Here is a 15,543-nt window from a genome sequence, read left to right as displayed (position 1 = left end):
TTTACTAGAAGAAATAGTATTACACTTTAATATATACTTTGTAATTAAATTTACAGAGATTTCTACTCAACATTTCCAACGCCATAGGAAGAAAGATAAAACTGATAGTGCATTTACTTACGGTAAATTTCCAAAACAACAGTAGCTTCTTGACTAAATCCTGAAGAATCAGTTGCTTGACACCTGTATATTCCCGCATCTTCCACATTGGCATTGTAAATGGTTAATCGCGATCTTACACCTTCTTTCTGCACCATCACTCTCTGATTAGAAATTATCTTTTCTCCTTGTGGATTATACCAATCTATACTCTCAGGTTCACCAATTACTACAACGAAAAAATAAAGAATGAGTATAACAAATGCTCAAAAGATACTTAAAAGTAAACATAGTATTTTAATGAAATTAAACATCTTTTTTTAAAATAAAGACTATACCAAACAGTATTTTTTTAAAAAATGAACATAATAGAAACATAATATCATGTCTTATATAACACCGAGAAATTGATTTAGATGAGGAGATATGCAAATTCAAACCTTTCTTTTTCATGATTAATTTATTGACTTCAGAGAAAGCCATGTTCTGCCACATTTTGCTCACAGTTCTTTTTTCAGAAAAGACCTTGGGTGATCTCCAGGAAAAATTGGACTCTTGAGGACTGCAGAGCCTCTGCAGATTGACCTCATATTGAGTTTATGCTTCTTGAAACTGAAGAAACAGCTCTTTTGTACTAGCTAGCCTGTCTTTCCAAGGATGAAGAGATTATTATTGTCAGTACTTTTCTTCCTTAATGATTGTGGAGAGATCCAGTCCAATGAAGGAAAGCTGTGCAAAGTCAGGGGAAGAGGAATGGACTGTTCAGCAAACAGATAATGCCTAGCAACCAGCAAGATTAAGGACTGCATTTTTTTTTAGTAAGGACAACTATTCTACTTTCTCCTAACTGCTATGTATGGTGCCTTGACAAGAAGAAGACATGATTGTTAACACAGGCAGGAGGATGGAGTTGCTGCTGTTTTTGATAAGATTCTAATCTATCCAAAGTTTAAATCCCTGATTTGGCTAAATATTTCTAAAGCTAGCATTCTTATATATCCTAGTAACTACTTGTCAGAAAAATCTAAGTGGCTTGTAATTGGGGCCTACCACAGAAGAGAGGCCAGTACCCTCAGAGAACCACTTCTGTGCTCCCTGCTCCTGGGTGACTGATGTTAAATCTTTCCCAAAGATTTAACACCACAGTTAAAGATCTATAAAAACAGAGTGGATAAAATTCTTCTCTAGCCTCTTCCTATTTGCACTGTTGACTTCTAGACCAAGATAATACAATAACACCACAAAGCGATTTGATAGACAAAGTCTCAAACTATCTTCCTTGACAATTCCTCTTATCAGTTAAACAACAGGGCTGATAAGGTGTTATGGCTATTAACCTTATTGACAATATTTTGTTCAGGCCAGCAAACCTTAATTAATAGAGACCTGATAAACCACTTCTCCTTCTCCGTCAGTCATGTTCTCTCATTAATCTCAATTTTAATCACTTTCTTTTCCTCCCATTTGTATTTGAAGGAAACATCTGAACTAGTAATAGTGCCTCAGAACACTTTTAGACTGCTTCTCCTGAACTTTAGTCTATGATCTTTGCAGTAATAAAAAGGTTCTACCTACAATTTTTTTGCTTTCTTTATCAAATACATAATCATGTTTATACTTATATCTGTTATCTAACTCATGCTTGAGGAAATATAGAAATAAAAAAAATAAAGGTGGGATTGCAACTTTAAAAAGACATTATCCTTAAGTTTCTCGCTTTGTTCAGATGGGCAAGTCTCCTATTTCCATACTTATTCTAGATCACTCATCTCACTTTTGAGAGATACTTCAAAATGTAATAGCTTTAAAAATCCAATATACTTCATTGAGATTAATTGACTCTTAAATCCTTGTTTCTCTGCCTTTATCTGAGCTTGTCCTTCAAAGTGAATGTACTGAAATATTTGATTCCACCATAAGTCCCTAATTTCATAGATGCTACTCTCTTTTTAATTTTCCACTTTCCTTATGGTCTATCTGTATAATTGAATTGTGAGCCACCCAGAGTTGTTTGCTGAGATGGGCAGATATAAAAACCAACCAACCAACAAACAAACAAACCAAATAAATAGTAGAGGTATGTTTGCTGAGATGGGCAGATATAAAAACCAACCAACCAACCAACCAACAAACCAAATAAATAGTAGAGGTATGTTTACTATTTTGTTTAAAATTAAACAAAACAGTAATTTAAATTTCCCAGGAAGTGTGTATTATCTTCTATATTGTGCTTTATTTTACAAAATAATAGCCATTAAGACACATAAAAAGCATTCAGAATGTAATGTGTGTACTACAGAAGTATTTCTAATGCAACTCAGGATCACAAGTTGCAAATCATAAATGCAAAAGTCTATGTTGGTTCATTAGAATTTCAGTGCAGAGAGATTGAATTGATTTCATTGGTATGTTGAATATTATTGTATTTTGTTGTGTTCTCAATTCAAGCTGTTCTTCATGTTGAACTTTCAGCATGATTACTACAAATGGAAAAAATGTACTGCTGGTTCATTGACTATTGCTATCTAGCTAGTGTTGTGATAGGTAAGTGATGGCAAACCTTTTTTGGCTGCTGTGCCAAAAGCAGGAGGAGCACAGGGGGGGGTCGTGCACCGGCATGCCACACCCATAATGCTATGTGCGTGCCTCCCAGCATGCACACATGCATGCAATCAGCACCCTCCTGCTTTTGCCATGTTTTTTTTTGCCTTCCCCAGGCTCCAGAGGCTTTCTAGGAGCCTGGGGAGGGTGAAAACAGCCCCCCGTCCCCCCCGGATGCAAACTTCTGGTTTGCTTGTAGGACCATTTTTCACTCTCTGGAAGCTTCCCTGAAGCCTCTGGAGGGCGAAAAACAGCCCTATGAGCAAACTGAAAGTGACTTCCTGAAGCTTCCAGAGAGCGAAAAATGGTCCTACAAGCAAACAGGAAGTTTGTTGCTGAATTTCTGGTTTGCCCATAGGACTGGTTTTTCGTGCTTTGGAGGATTCAGGAAAACCTCTGGAGGACAAAAAATGATCTCAAAAGAAAACCGAATTCTAGCTGACAGGGCAATGCCTCGTGCACCCTGACAAATGGTTCCATGTGCCACCTGTGGCACGCTTGCCATAGGTTCACCATCACAAGGCTAGATTAATATACACTGACAAAGATATACAGTATAGTACAAATAATTTGCTTCAAAAAAAAATCCCTTCACAAATATCAAAAAAACCTCACAATAAACTATCCAAATAGTACTATTTCAAAATGCTAAAATAGAACTTCATTTCATTTTGTTTTTTGAAGGATAATTTCCTGGTCAATTATTATACTCTTGATTTAAAAGTTTGAATTCATTTTATTATTTTTTACTTCTACAGCGACACAATCTCTAATATGTTTAATAAAGTATTTAAAGAAGCCACTAGAATGTACCATAACCTTTCTAGTTAATATTAATAATTACATTGATCATGAAGCTGATACAAAAAAATAAAATGTATTATACCTGTACAGGTGAAGAATTTTGATACACCCACACTGACTTCTACCTTGCTGAGGGAAATTGACACTTGAAGTGCTGTAAGACATAAAGTAATAAATTTAAGGTAGCCCACTTAAATAGGAAAATTAGAAATTAAGAAAAAAAATAGAAAAATGCACACAATTAATAATACATTTTAACTTATAATAAACATTATAAAATCAATTTTGAGTAACTGTTATTAATCTTAAGTTTAGTAAAATGTGATCATTTAAGAATTATTAATACAGATGCACAAAATATTGAAGCTACTAACGAAGTGCATTACATTGCCAGAAAGGCATACATTACCAATAAATTATTGGTATATTTTTACTAAATATGTGCCTGTATAAATGGCTTATATTCTTTTTTCCCCCTAATTATTACAAATTCTTGAATTCTAACAATTGAGAGACAATTTGGTGCAGTGGTTAAGGTACTAAATTAAAAATTCAGAGACCAAAATTTCTCAGCTTCTCTCAAGCAAAAAGGCCTACTTGGCGGCTTTGGGTCTTTCATTCCGTCAGCCAAAAACTTAACATGATTAAGTAAAGAGGAGGTAAAAACATCATGCATGTCACTGTCACATGGAATTGAAAAAATAAAGGAAGGGTATACATCCAATAAAAAATAAAAGACAACAAATCAATTCAGCTATTTCAACCACTCTGTTCTTTTAGCTTAATAAACGAAGATTTTTTTTAAAAAAAATAGAACTTTGTTATTATATATGCTGACAACAGCAAGACTGTTCTATGCACAAAAATGGAAATATACTTTAATTCCCACAATGGATGACTGACTGGTAAAACTGACAGAGTTACCAGGGATGACTAAATTGACTGCTTTAATCAAAGAAAAGAATACAGGCAACATTGTTTCTACCAGGAAACCATTTTTTGATTTTGTGCTTGAGGTGGGAAAATAAATGAAACGTTTATTTTGAGTTTTGCTATTAATAGATTTACCGTTATAGAAATGGCTAGTATATATTATTATACATTATATTTTTACTGCGCTGAGAAGAGTCAGAAAAGAATGTTTTTTTTCTTTCCCCCCTTTTCCCTACACTTTTTCTGTTTTTCTTTTCTTTCCCTACTTTCCCACAATTTTCATTTTTCTTTGTATTTTATATTTTGATAAACTAATACTTTTTTTATTGATACAATTTGATAAACTAATAAAAAACTCCTATTCTGACCCACTTTGCTGTGAGAAGTATCAGTGACTTCAAACACCCCATCACCACAATTGATTAACTATAAATCATACTCACACATGTAATGGCATGTGTGAATGACCTTGGATGACTGGATCCAGAGATGTTCCCAAGAAATGGTTTAAGGATAGTAGGGGAGACAAGGGGCCATGCTGTCTTACATGGTAAGACGCTAAGCCTGCATTCCGCTGAGGCTGGCAGCTCGGCAGCTCAATTCCTGTGAACGAATAAATCACATGGGGACAGGAAAGTAGCCTCCCCCGATTGCCTACTGACAATCAGGCATCCCGTGTGTAAGATAACACTGCCTGAAAAAATCCTTTCACAGGGGCAGCCAGCCACTTCAGTGATCCCTGGCTAACATGTGCCATATGCTTTAAGGGGAAAAAAAGGTGAGACATGAGGCTCAGAAGAGATCTTCCATAATTTCTCAGGCTGTAAAGGAAACAGGGAGATACTGTAAGACCTGCATGATTCTGTAATGTAGCCTAAAATAAAATAAAATAAATTAACTGAATTGTGTTTCCTATCTGGTGCACTTGATAAGGCTATCACACACTAGTTTATTTATGTAATTTCTTTATGCAAGTGACTATGGGCAGTTTCCAGGATTAAACATACCTTTCCACCACCAAATAATAATCACCTGGGTGCACAATTATCAATTAACTATTAAACAGTAGTTATCCTGCAATTAATTACTGCAATTCTCCATAGAGATGGCCTTACCCAACACAGTGGCCAATGCCTGCAAGGCAGCCAAAAGCCATCTGGAGTCACTTGGTTGAGTTGGCAGCTATAGAAATTGAATAAATAAATGAAAATATCTGTAAAATCTTAACAGGGCCAAGGTTATCTGAATGTTGGGGGAGGGGGTCAGGTGTTCCATAGAGCAGAGGTTATAACAGGAAGGAGACTTCCTGGGTTCTATCAGATAGCCCTGCTTGGTAGTAGGGACCTCTGGCATGCAAGCTCTATTTAATCTAATGGGACAAGCAGAGAAAGGGAACCTATAAATAATCTGCTCTGTGATAAGCTTTCTGGCAATATCTAGTACCTTGAATTTTACCCAGATGCCTATTGGAAGCTAATGCAGTGATATAACTATATATGTGGAACCAAGGGTGGGTTCTTGCTGTCTTTACTGCCGGTTTGCTCATGCATGCCCTTTGCGCGCACAGATTGGATGTGTGCTGCTCGTGAATTCACAGTTCAATTAAAATTGTTCTGCGCCTGTGCAGAATTCCAAAACAAGATGATGGCGGTGATCGGGGAACCAGTTAGGGGGTGTGGCAGGCCTGGGTTGCTGCCAGTTCCAGTGAACCAGGCTGCCATACCACTACCGGTTCAGCCGAACCAGTAGGAACCCTCTGTGTGGAACATTGAGATATGATCATAATTATCCATATTGCTGCATTTGGAACCAGTTTATCCAAAGGCAGACCCATAAAGATCTCACTGTAACACTTCAAATGACAGATGACTAAACATGAGTGACTATGAGCAATGCCTATACATCCAGGTGCAGGTACAGTTGGTGCACAATTCTAAAAAGGACTTTCTGGCTATAGCTATCACCTGCTCTTTTAGAAGTAGCTTAGAATCTAGAAAAACTCCCAATCTGTATTATAAATTCTGCCTGGAGGAGTATCACCCTATCCAGAAAAATATGTGGAAGGTTCCCAGCATTGGGGGAGAAGGGAACCTAAAACTCATAGCCTATGGATCTCATTAGGTTTCAGCTGAAGCTTATTTATGAATGAAGATGAAGCTTATTGAGCCCATCCAGGACCCTTCTATCCACTTATAAATTCTGAGAAGGAACTTAAACAGCATTATTTGCTTGATCAGGTGACATATATTCATTAGCATACACATGATATTTCACCTGATGCTATTTCCTAGGGTTCAGAAAAGAACAAAGATAAGATAGAATCCTAGCAACCCTATAAAGCAGTAGCCTGGAACTTGACCTCACCAACACACCCAATCAAATTAATAATTGTCCTTTATATTTGCCAGGTCAAGACTTAACTCTCTATGGAGGCTGTTTAAGTTTTCTGCTTATATTTAGGAAACATCTTTCTCCAGAGTCCCAAGCTAATAAGGCTTGTTTGTTACATTTTAATGATTTGGCATTAGGTTCAATAAATAATTAAGAAAAGGAAAAGTTTGAAGTATTTTATCATGAATAGCTTGTGTTAAGTGTTGTATTTATTAGTCTTTCAATTACATATGTGTGGTGAAATATGTAAGTATAAATTGAATCAATATGACTAGCTTTGGTAGTGATTGTATCTAATGATTTTAATTGATATAATTAAACTGTAGATGATTACGCAACTATATTAAACTCTTAGTCCAATCTGTAACCTGAATTATCCTTTACATCAAGTAAGGTTATCTCTAATGGGACTGAACTAGAAGTCAAATAGAGTTCATTCAACCCATGGAGTAAACAGATGTTTCTATGGTAAAAAGAATGATGCAAGGGTTTCATTCTTAATTATATGAAATAAATATAGTGCATAACAATCCACAAAAAATTACGAGTATTAAAAAGTCATAAGCCCATTGATTTTAAATCACTATATTATACATCAGAGATAAAAATCTTAAATCTAGTCTAATGTAGAAATTAAAAATCAATAAGAAATTAGCTACATGCTGCCTAAAAATGAAAATATTGAGTAAATTACATTTTCAAGGATTAATTTGTATTCAAAGAAACCTGATGAACAGTTGCAGTGGTATCTCACGCTGAATATTATATTATGCAATTTCAAGTACTTGAAATAAATTATTACCTACGCTTCTCTAACTCTTTGATATATTTTTTTCATTAGCTATTTGATAGTTAAAGAGCATTAAAGAGGTTCTTGGTATGAGCCTAGCGAATTTTGCATATCTATGTTCATTGAGACTATTCTAAATAACAACCAAATCTACCTACACAGTTTATAGAAAAGGTGAAGTGATACAGGATATAAATTGCTGTAAAGCATTAACATGTCTAAAAATAGTAAGCCAACATCCTCATTAGCAGCAATATTCATGATAAGGTCATTAGGAATCCCAATATTAAAAATAAGTGCATTGAATGCTGGCCTCAATGCCTAGTAAAATTAGTACATTTTTTTTTAAAAAAACAAGTAAGGTAAAGGAGTCCCTGTGGATTTTACTCCACTAGTCATTACTGGCTATAGGGTGTGGTGCTCATCTCCATTTCAAGGCCATTGAGCCAGCACCAACAGAGACATTTCCATGGTCGTGTGGACAGCATGACACCCTGGAGTGCTGTTACCTTTCCACTGAAGTGGTACTTATTTATCTACTTGCATTGGTATACTTTCGAACTGGGGTAGGGATGAGAACTCATCCCATTGCATGGAGTTCGGGCCTCAAACTTGGCTACTGGCTTTCCAGCTGACAAGCCCAGTATTTTAGCTACTGAGCTACTGCACTGCCTATTATATATTTAACATATACTTGAAAGAAATTTAACTCACTGGCCAATAGAGTGGCTGATGAATCAATTAATATTTTGTCTCCCTGTTTCAAAAAAAAATCCCAGAACAACAACAATCCAGTCAATCAATATATTATATTTATATATATTTATTTATTTCTTAATAAATTAATTAAATAGCTAAATAAATACAAGTATTTTTTTTTAGTATTTTTACCTGAAGTTGCCAAACATATATTCCCTTTCAGCACTAGCAGATGTTTATTTGTCCTTGTTTGAGAAATTGTAAAAATCATAGTACCGATGAAGGGAAAACATAATTATCAACAAAACTAAAAGACACAGCAACATTGCACATGGACATTGTTCTAGAAAACATTCTTCAGCTTTATAATTCAGTTTTACAACTCCTTGATACTTCTTTCTCAGCCTTGTACTTTTCACCCTCTTCATTACAGTAATATTCCCCAAAGACATACTAACATGCAAACCATCCAAAAGAAAATACATTTAACTTAACAGTATTTTTCACAGCTACATACACCTTCCAGCCATTTTTGCTCAAATCAATATCACTAGCCAGCAAGAATAAAAAAAAAGCTGTGTAAAATATTTTGTGTTCATTTAATTAAACGGGTCTACTAGAACTTTCTGTAGGTTGCATGAAAAATTCACAAAAAGATGAAATAAATAGAATATAATTTTATAACAAAGAAATAGAAAAAAGACGAAGATAAAGACCTTCTGCTCCCAAACTTATACTCCCCCCCTCTGTAAAATGCTTTACATTTTCAAGACTTGATAAATCATCAACAGTTCAAGGTATAAGCATTATAGCTCACAATTTTGACTTACTTTGTTTCATTTAAGATTTGCAGTAATTATTATTACAATCAAAAACACACATTGTCAGGGTTCCAAGTAACACCCCCAACAAAAGAAGACTCCATGGCTTGAAGTTCCTCAAAGTTCCATTTTATTAGGGTAAAGGTTCCCCTTGCACATATGTGCTAGTTGTTCCAAACTCTAGGGGGCGGTGCTCATCTCCGTTTCAAAGCTGAAGAGCCAGTACTGTCCAAAGATGTCTCTGTGGTCATGTGGCCGGAATGACTAAATGCTGAAGGTGCACGGAACACTGTTATCTTCCCACCAAAGTGGTCCCTATTTTTCTACTTGCATTTTTACATGCTTTCGAACTGCTAGGTTGGCAGAAGCTGGGACAAGTAACAGGAGCTCACTCCATTACATGGCACTAGAGATTGGAGCTGCCGAACTGCCAACCTTTCTTATCGACAAGCTTTAGCACATCTGGGAAAACCCAAATCTGAAAGTTCTGGGGTCTTCCCATCCAAAAGAAAGTCAAAGATCCATCTCCTGCACCCACAAGTCCATCACATGGTCCAATCACTTCATTGTCCCAACTGGAGACAAACCCCAGTCACTCCCATCCAGGTACAGACCAAATGATCTTGACTCCCAGAGAAAGGAATGTTGTTATGGCTAATCCTCCACTACTTCTCGCAACTCCCTCTCCCATTTTCCCATGCACTAAATGTTGGAGCCTTGAAGCTCCAACAAAAATGATGGCTTCTAGGTCTGACACACACATCATTTGAATAGCAAAGAGAAGGACATGCTTATGATCACTGAAGGCTTTAGTTAATTTCTAGTTGCTTTTGCTTAACTGAAAGTGAAGTTCAAGTTTCAACATGTAAAAACAAATGGAAGATTGCTTCAAACATCTAGAGCTGGGGTGTCAAACTTGCATCATCATGGTGGCATCACATGACATATCGGGACTTTTCCCCCTTTGCTAAACTGGGCATGGTGTGATGCATCCGGCAAGTGGGCCGTGAGTTGGATCTAGAGAAACATAGTGAGCTTGGGGAGGGAAGTACAATTAAGAATATTGAGGGCAGAGCTAGCATGCATGAAGGTTTATGTGCATTGCATACTTCTTATTCAAATTTAATATCTGATTTAATTTATGGTTCCAACTTCTAATCACATTTGGATTAATGATTTGGCTTCTCCCTGTACAATAGGCATTTTTGAATATCAAGGGGAAATCATTAGCTACAACTTTAAAAAATAATATTAATTATACTTGTGCTACTTTAATGTCCTCAAATTATACCATATCCACAACTGGCTGTTAGTTAAGTTGTACATATGCATAGGGACAGAAATAATTATGCACGCATGAGATTTTATAAGTCTCCAAAGAGTATGTTCTAGAGACCTCTTCAATATACAAAAGATAACATATTTTACATTAACTTCTGATTTATGCTTGAGAAGCAATGTTCACATTTGTAGAAATCACTCAAGCAAACCCAGATGCATAAGTGGGGTATGGCTGATGTGCACACATTCTGTGAGACTGTGCATACATTCTTACAGACAAATATACACAGAGACAATAACTCTAAATCCCCTTTTCTTCATTAGGCTGGCAGATTCAAGTTTAATTCTGCTTCATTTGGCCTGTTTAATTTCCTTTAGAGGAAACAACCGCAGGACCCAGTTAAATGGCTTGTTATCATGGATTCCTACACCAACAATAATTTTTATGCCATATCCTAATGATGGTGCCTTTTCCTTATACCCTGCCCATAGCTCAGTTAACTCAAGGCTTTGTTCCAGTTTAAATTAATATTTCTCCTCTTCTACCAACACTAAAAGTTTAACTGACAATGGATTTGCTGAGACATAAAAGTTGGGATCTCTTCAGGTCTTTTAGGCTGCTTCATCATGAACTTTCTTCTCCAGTTGGTAAAAACTTCCTTATCTGGCTAGTTTGAATGCGTTTTTGTATAGCCAATTGCCAATGTAGGTAGTTCTTGTTTAGTAAAAGCAAAGTTTTACATTTAGGCAGGAAAAATTAAATATATATGTACAGATTAGGTGAGATCTGGCTCAAAGACAGCAACTGGGAGAGGGACCTTGGACTCTTAGTGGATGATCACTTGAATATCAGTCAGCAGTGTGCAGCAGCATCCAAAAAAGCTAATACAATCCTGGGTTGTACAAACAGAGGCATACAATCAAGATCACATGAAGTATTAGTACCTCTTTATAAAACCCTAGTAAGACCACACCTGGAATACTGCAACAAATTTTGGTCACCATACTACAAAAAAGATGTTGAGACTTTGGACTTTGAGAGAAGAGCAACTAAAATTATGAGACTGCAACTGTGAGTAATATTTTTACACAGGACAACTGACTATAATGCAGGGGTGGGTTTCAGCTGGTTCTCACCAGTACGCTAAAAACCGTTTGTGAAATTTAGCATGCCTTTTAGAACCTGTTTGTCCAGTGGCACAGTACCGGAACACTCCCTCCCGCCTGCCCCCCCTCGCTCCCCTGAATATCTGGTTGCCGCTTGCTTGCTCACTCACCCCCCTTATCCGCACCATGCTTTCCCCGCCCGCCACTCACTGATTGGCTGGCTCACCAATCGCTCTGCCTTTGAGAGGGAGGGGGCCTTTCTTGCACGCCTTCTTTCTTTCTCCAAAGGTGTGTGAGGAAGCCCCCCCCCCATTGCCCTAACTTGTGAAGGAAGGAAGCTGCAGGCTCCTTTGCCTCAGCTATGCAATCTCCTTTCGTTCTCTGTCTTCCTACTTCACTCGTTCGGGCAGCAGAGAACAAAAGGAGGTCACATAGCCAAGGGCAAATGAGCCTGCAGCCTCCTTCATTCCTTCCTTCCCTCAGCGCCCACCAAAGTGTTGCCCCCACTCAGCTGTCATCGCTGCCACCACACCCCCTCTGTGTCCCCAGCCTCCAGCCTGAGTGTTAGCAAGCGATGGGGGTGCAGGGCAGTGGCTACTGCTCCTGGACTAACTGTGGGTCGAGCTGATCAGTGGGCAGCACCCTGACTCCCCCACCGCTGCCACCACCGCCACCACTGCGCCACCTCAGCAACAGCACCTCTTGCCCGCAGAATCAAGGTGGGGAAGAAGATTGAAAGATGTGGAGCCACAGACTCCCCCCTTTCCCCCGCCCCACAGCTTGCCTCCTTGGGTGGGACCAGGACACGCTCAGGGTGAGTGGAGTTTGTGACCAACTTTAAAGTGAACAGGGTTGTTTGTGACTAAATGGGACAGAGAACATAGAGGGATGCAATGGAACATGGAGGTAATCTAGTCCAACCCCTTCCCAAGGCAGGAATCCTTCCTTCTCTTTAAGAACTGTCAGTGGTAGACATGGAAATGGTGTGTGTGTGTGTGTGTGTGTGTATGAGAGAGAGAGAGAAAGAAAGAAAGTTGGAGAGAGAGAGATAAGAAAGAAGGAAGGAAGGGAAAGAAAGAAAATAAGTGGGGGGGGAGACAGAAGAAGGAAAGAAGGAAGGAAGGAAGAAAAAGAAAGAAAATAAGTGGGGGAGAGAGACACAAGAAGGAAGGAAGGAAGGAAGGAAGGAAGGAAGGAAGGAAGGAAGGAAGGAAGGAAGGAAGGGAGGGAACCTGTGATCACAATTGAGCCCAAAATTTTGATTGCTAAGCAAGAGCATTGTTAAGTGAGTTTCACCACATTTTCCAACTTGGCCATGCTTACCCGGGCACATGACCGCCAAGCCACTCCACCCAGTCACATGATTGCCGAGCCACTCCCACAAAACTGGCCACACCTACAGAAGAGGTTCTAAAAAATTTGAAACCCACCAGTGCTATAATGGTAACCACATGACTGAGAGGGATGTGTGTAAAGGTCTAAAGGCAGTGACTGGTCAAAAAGTTACTTTTTCAACACTATTGTAACTATGAACAGTCATGTCTGATGCAGTCACTACTTGTATAATGCCTGATTGGTAGTTACTATGTGTTGGGATATGGGAGCTTGTTGCACACATAGGTTTAGTTTTACTGTATTATAAAGAAAGTAGATTTCCACCATGAACAAGAACTGATAGTGTGGCTGGATATTACTTCTGCTATCACCATTGGTTTGTATATATTTTTCTTGCTTTTGATAAAAAGGACTTTGGATAGCTATATGGTTTATTGTTTTGGATTTTTGCTGTTTTGTTACTTAAATACTTTGTTACTTTGTTTATTCCAGTCTCATTGAATATTCATGAAGTACTTCCCAGTTCTGCCATCTAATAAAAACAGGACCTGACACACTTCTAGCGTTATCCCTTCGTGCCATCCCATCCCATGCCACAAATGGTTTGCCCTTGTCTTTTTTCTAAGATTGAGAAATAATAGCTGGTGAAGTCACCCATCTGACCTTGTAGCTATGGTGGGACTAAATCCCATCAGTCTCACAGTTTCTATTCTGGTATCTAAACTGCTAATTAAATGAGTTCTACTATTCTCTGTCTGGTATCTGTATAAGCTCAGTAACTGTGCTTGTTTCATGTAACTTTGAAATCTCTTTACAACAGAGCTGCATCTAAATTAGCAACAGATCTTGCAACCTTTCATCTCATGGGCTCTACCCTGCTGCTGCTGCTGTTTGAAATGTCAAAGAAAGAAAAAAATATGGCCAAGGAAAGTAGCCCCAGAGACGTCTGAAGAGACTGATGATGGCAAGTACTTACTCTGACAGTGATGTACTGAATGCCACATTAAATACTGTCACGTTACAAGTGTAATTAAAATATAAATAATTTTAATGAGTTTATTTATTTAATAAAACATACAACAGTTAGTAGCTGAAGCTTTTTTTCTAAAATCTAAAATACAATTTGATATAAAAGTATAAAGGACGAAATCAGATAAAATATAAAATAAAAGCGTTATATAAAGCACAGTGGTCATTTAAAAAATAAGAATGAAAACACTGTTAAATACAATTAAAAGACAATTAGAAAGCCTGAGAAAATAGATAGATCTGGAACTAAAATTATGCTCATGTAATGTGAAATTATGTCACAAAAAGCTCTCCCGTTCATGGAATCCACCTCACTTATTTTTGTTAGTGACCAGTATGAGAACCTTATTAGAGTCCATAGTAGAGGTGGTATTCGGCAGGTTCTGACCAGTTCTGAAGAACCGGTAGCAGAAATTTTGAGTAGTTCAGAGAACCAGTAAATACCGAGTTCCAGCTGATCGGGAGGAAATGGGGTAGTAATAACCTTTCCCTGGAGTGGGGAAGGAATGAAGTATCCTTTCCCTGTCACGCCCACCAATGAAAGATCTAGGAGCATCCCAAATTATGAAGCTATTCCTTTAGGGACAATGCAGGCCTTTCCAAAACAGGCAGGGTACCAGTACCACTCACCTGGCCAATGGTTCTGGCTGCAAACATTATCTCTATCCTGTTGGATTGAGTCTGTTTACTGGCCCTCATCCAGCCCATTACCCTGTTCAAGCACGGGTTCAGAATGCCAATTGCCTCTCCTGTATTAGATGAAAAGAAGTAGAGCCCCACCTACATATTTATTTCATTCCAGCCCACTTCCCTCTATGACTTCTCCCAACAATTGCATGTAGATTTAAAAAGCATAAGGATAAAATGGAAGCCCAGGGGATTATATACCCAACCATCAAAAGGCAGAAGACTAATACCAGCACCACTTTCTGGAAATGGCCATCCAAGTAGGAGTAGAATCAGCATTGTACAATACACCTACATTCCAATTCTGACAGCCTGTTTGGACATACATCATGGTTGATGGTATTAAAAGCCACACAAAAAGCAGGAGGACCAACAGGATCACACCTCTCTCAACCCCACTATCATTTTTCTCCAGCACAGATAACCTCATATATTACCAAAACAATTTATGTTCTAAAGTCTGTCCTTAAATCAAATTGCAACACATATAGAATATCAATTTTATCCAGGAAAGCCTGCCCTTGATTGGCCATCATCTGCTCAAGCATCCTGCCTAGTAATGCAATATTAGCCTGTGGCTTGTAGTTATTTCATTCTCTGAGTCCAGATTCAGTTTATTCAGAAGCAGCCAGATCACTGCTTCTTTTCATGATGCTGGAACTGCTCCCTCTCTCAAAATATATTTATGAAGTCCAGGTGGACAGCCTTCTGCTCCCAAACTTAATAATCCAAAATCAGCATTAGTTGAGCCTATAAGAGGTAAACTGAACATGTCCAATTACTTTGTCTGCCCTCTTATGCCTCAAAGACTATATTTCATCCATTAGGAGAGAGGAATTGTCTATTAGTGAAAGTTGTGGATTTGTCAACGCTGAAGATTTTTAAGAAGAAGTTGTAGCACCAGGCTCCGTGGATTTTTAATTGGTTGTCCTACATATTGTAAAAGGATGGTCTAGATCAGTGATG

The 15,543-nt window shown here is 37.9% G+C and overlaps 1 protein-coding gene across 3 annotated transcripts in view; it reads right to left on the bottom strand.

Annotated features, from left to right (window-relative positions):
• The window catches only part of NCAM2 (neural cell adhesion molecule 2), a 149,999-nt gene that overhangs the window by 78,935 nt on the left and 55,521 nt on the right, over positions 1-15,543 (bottom strand). For all 3 annotated transcript variants that reach the window (XM_081952621.1, XM_081952619.1, XM_081952620.1), the window contains exons 2-3: positions 3,587-3,658; positions 122-328 (exon numbers count right to left, since the gene is read on the bottom strand). In XM_081952621.1, the coding sequence (XP_081808747.1) occupies positions 122-328; positions 3,587-3,658 (279 nt within the window). The remainder of the gene's footprint in view (positions 1-121; positions 329-3,586; positions 3,659-15,543) is intronic.

Source organism: Natrix helvetica, assembly GCF_964273705.1.
Source record: "Natrix helvetica genome assembly, chromosome: 4".
NCBI lineage: Eukaryota > Metazoa > Chordata > Lepidosauria > Squamata > Natricidae > Natrix > Natrix helvetica.
This window is presented reverse-complemented; position numbering and strand designations above follow the sequence as displayed.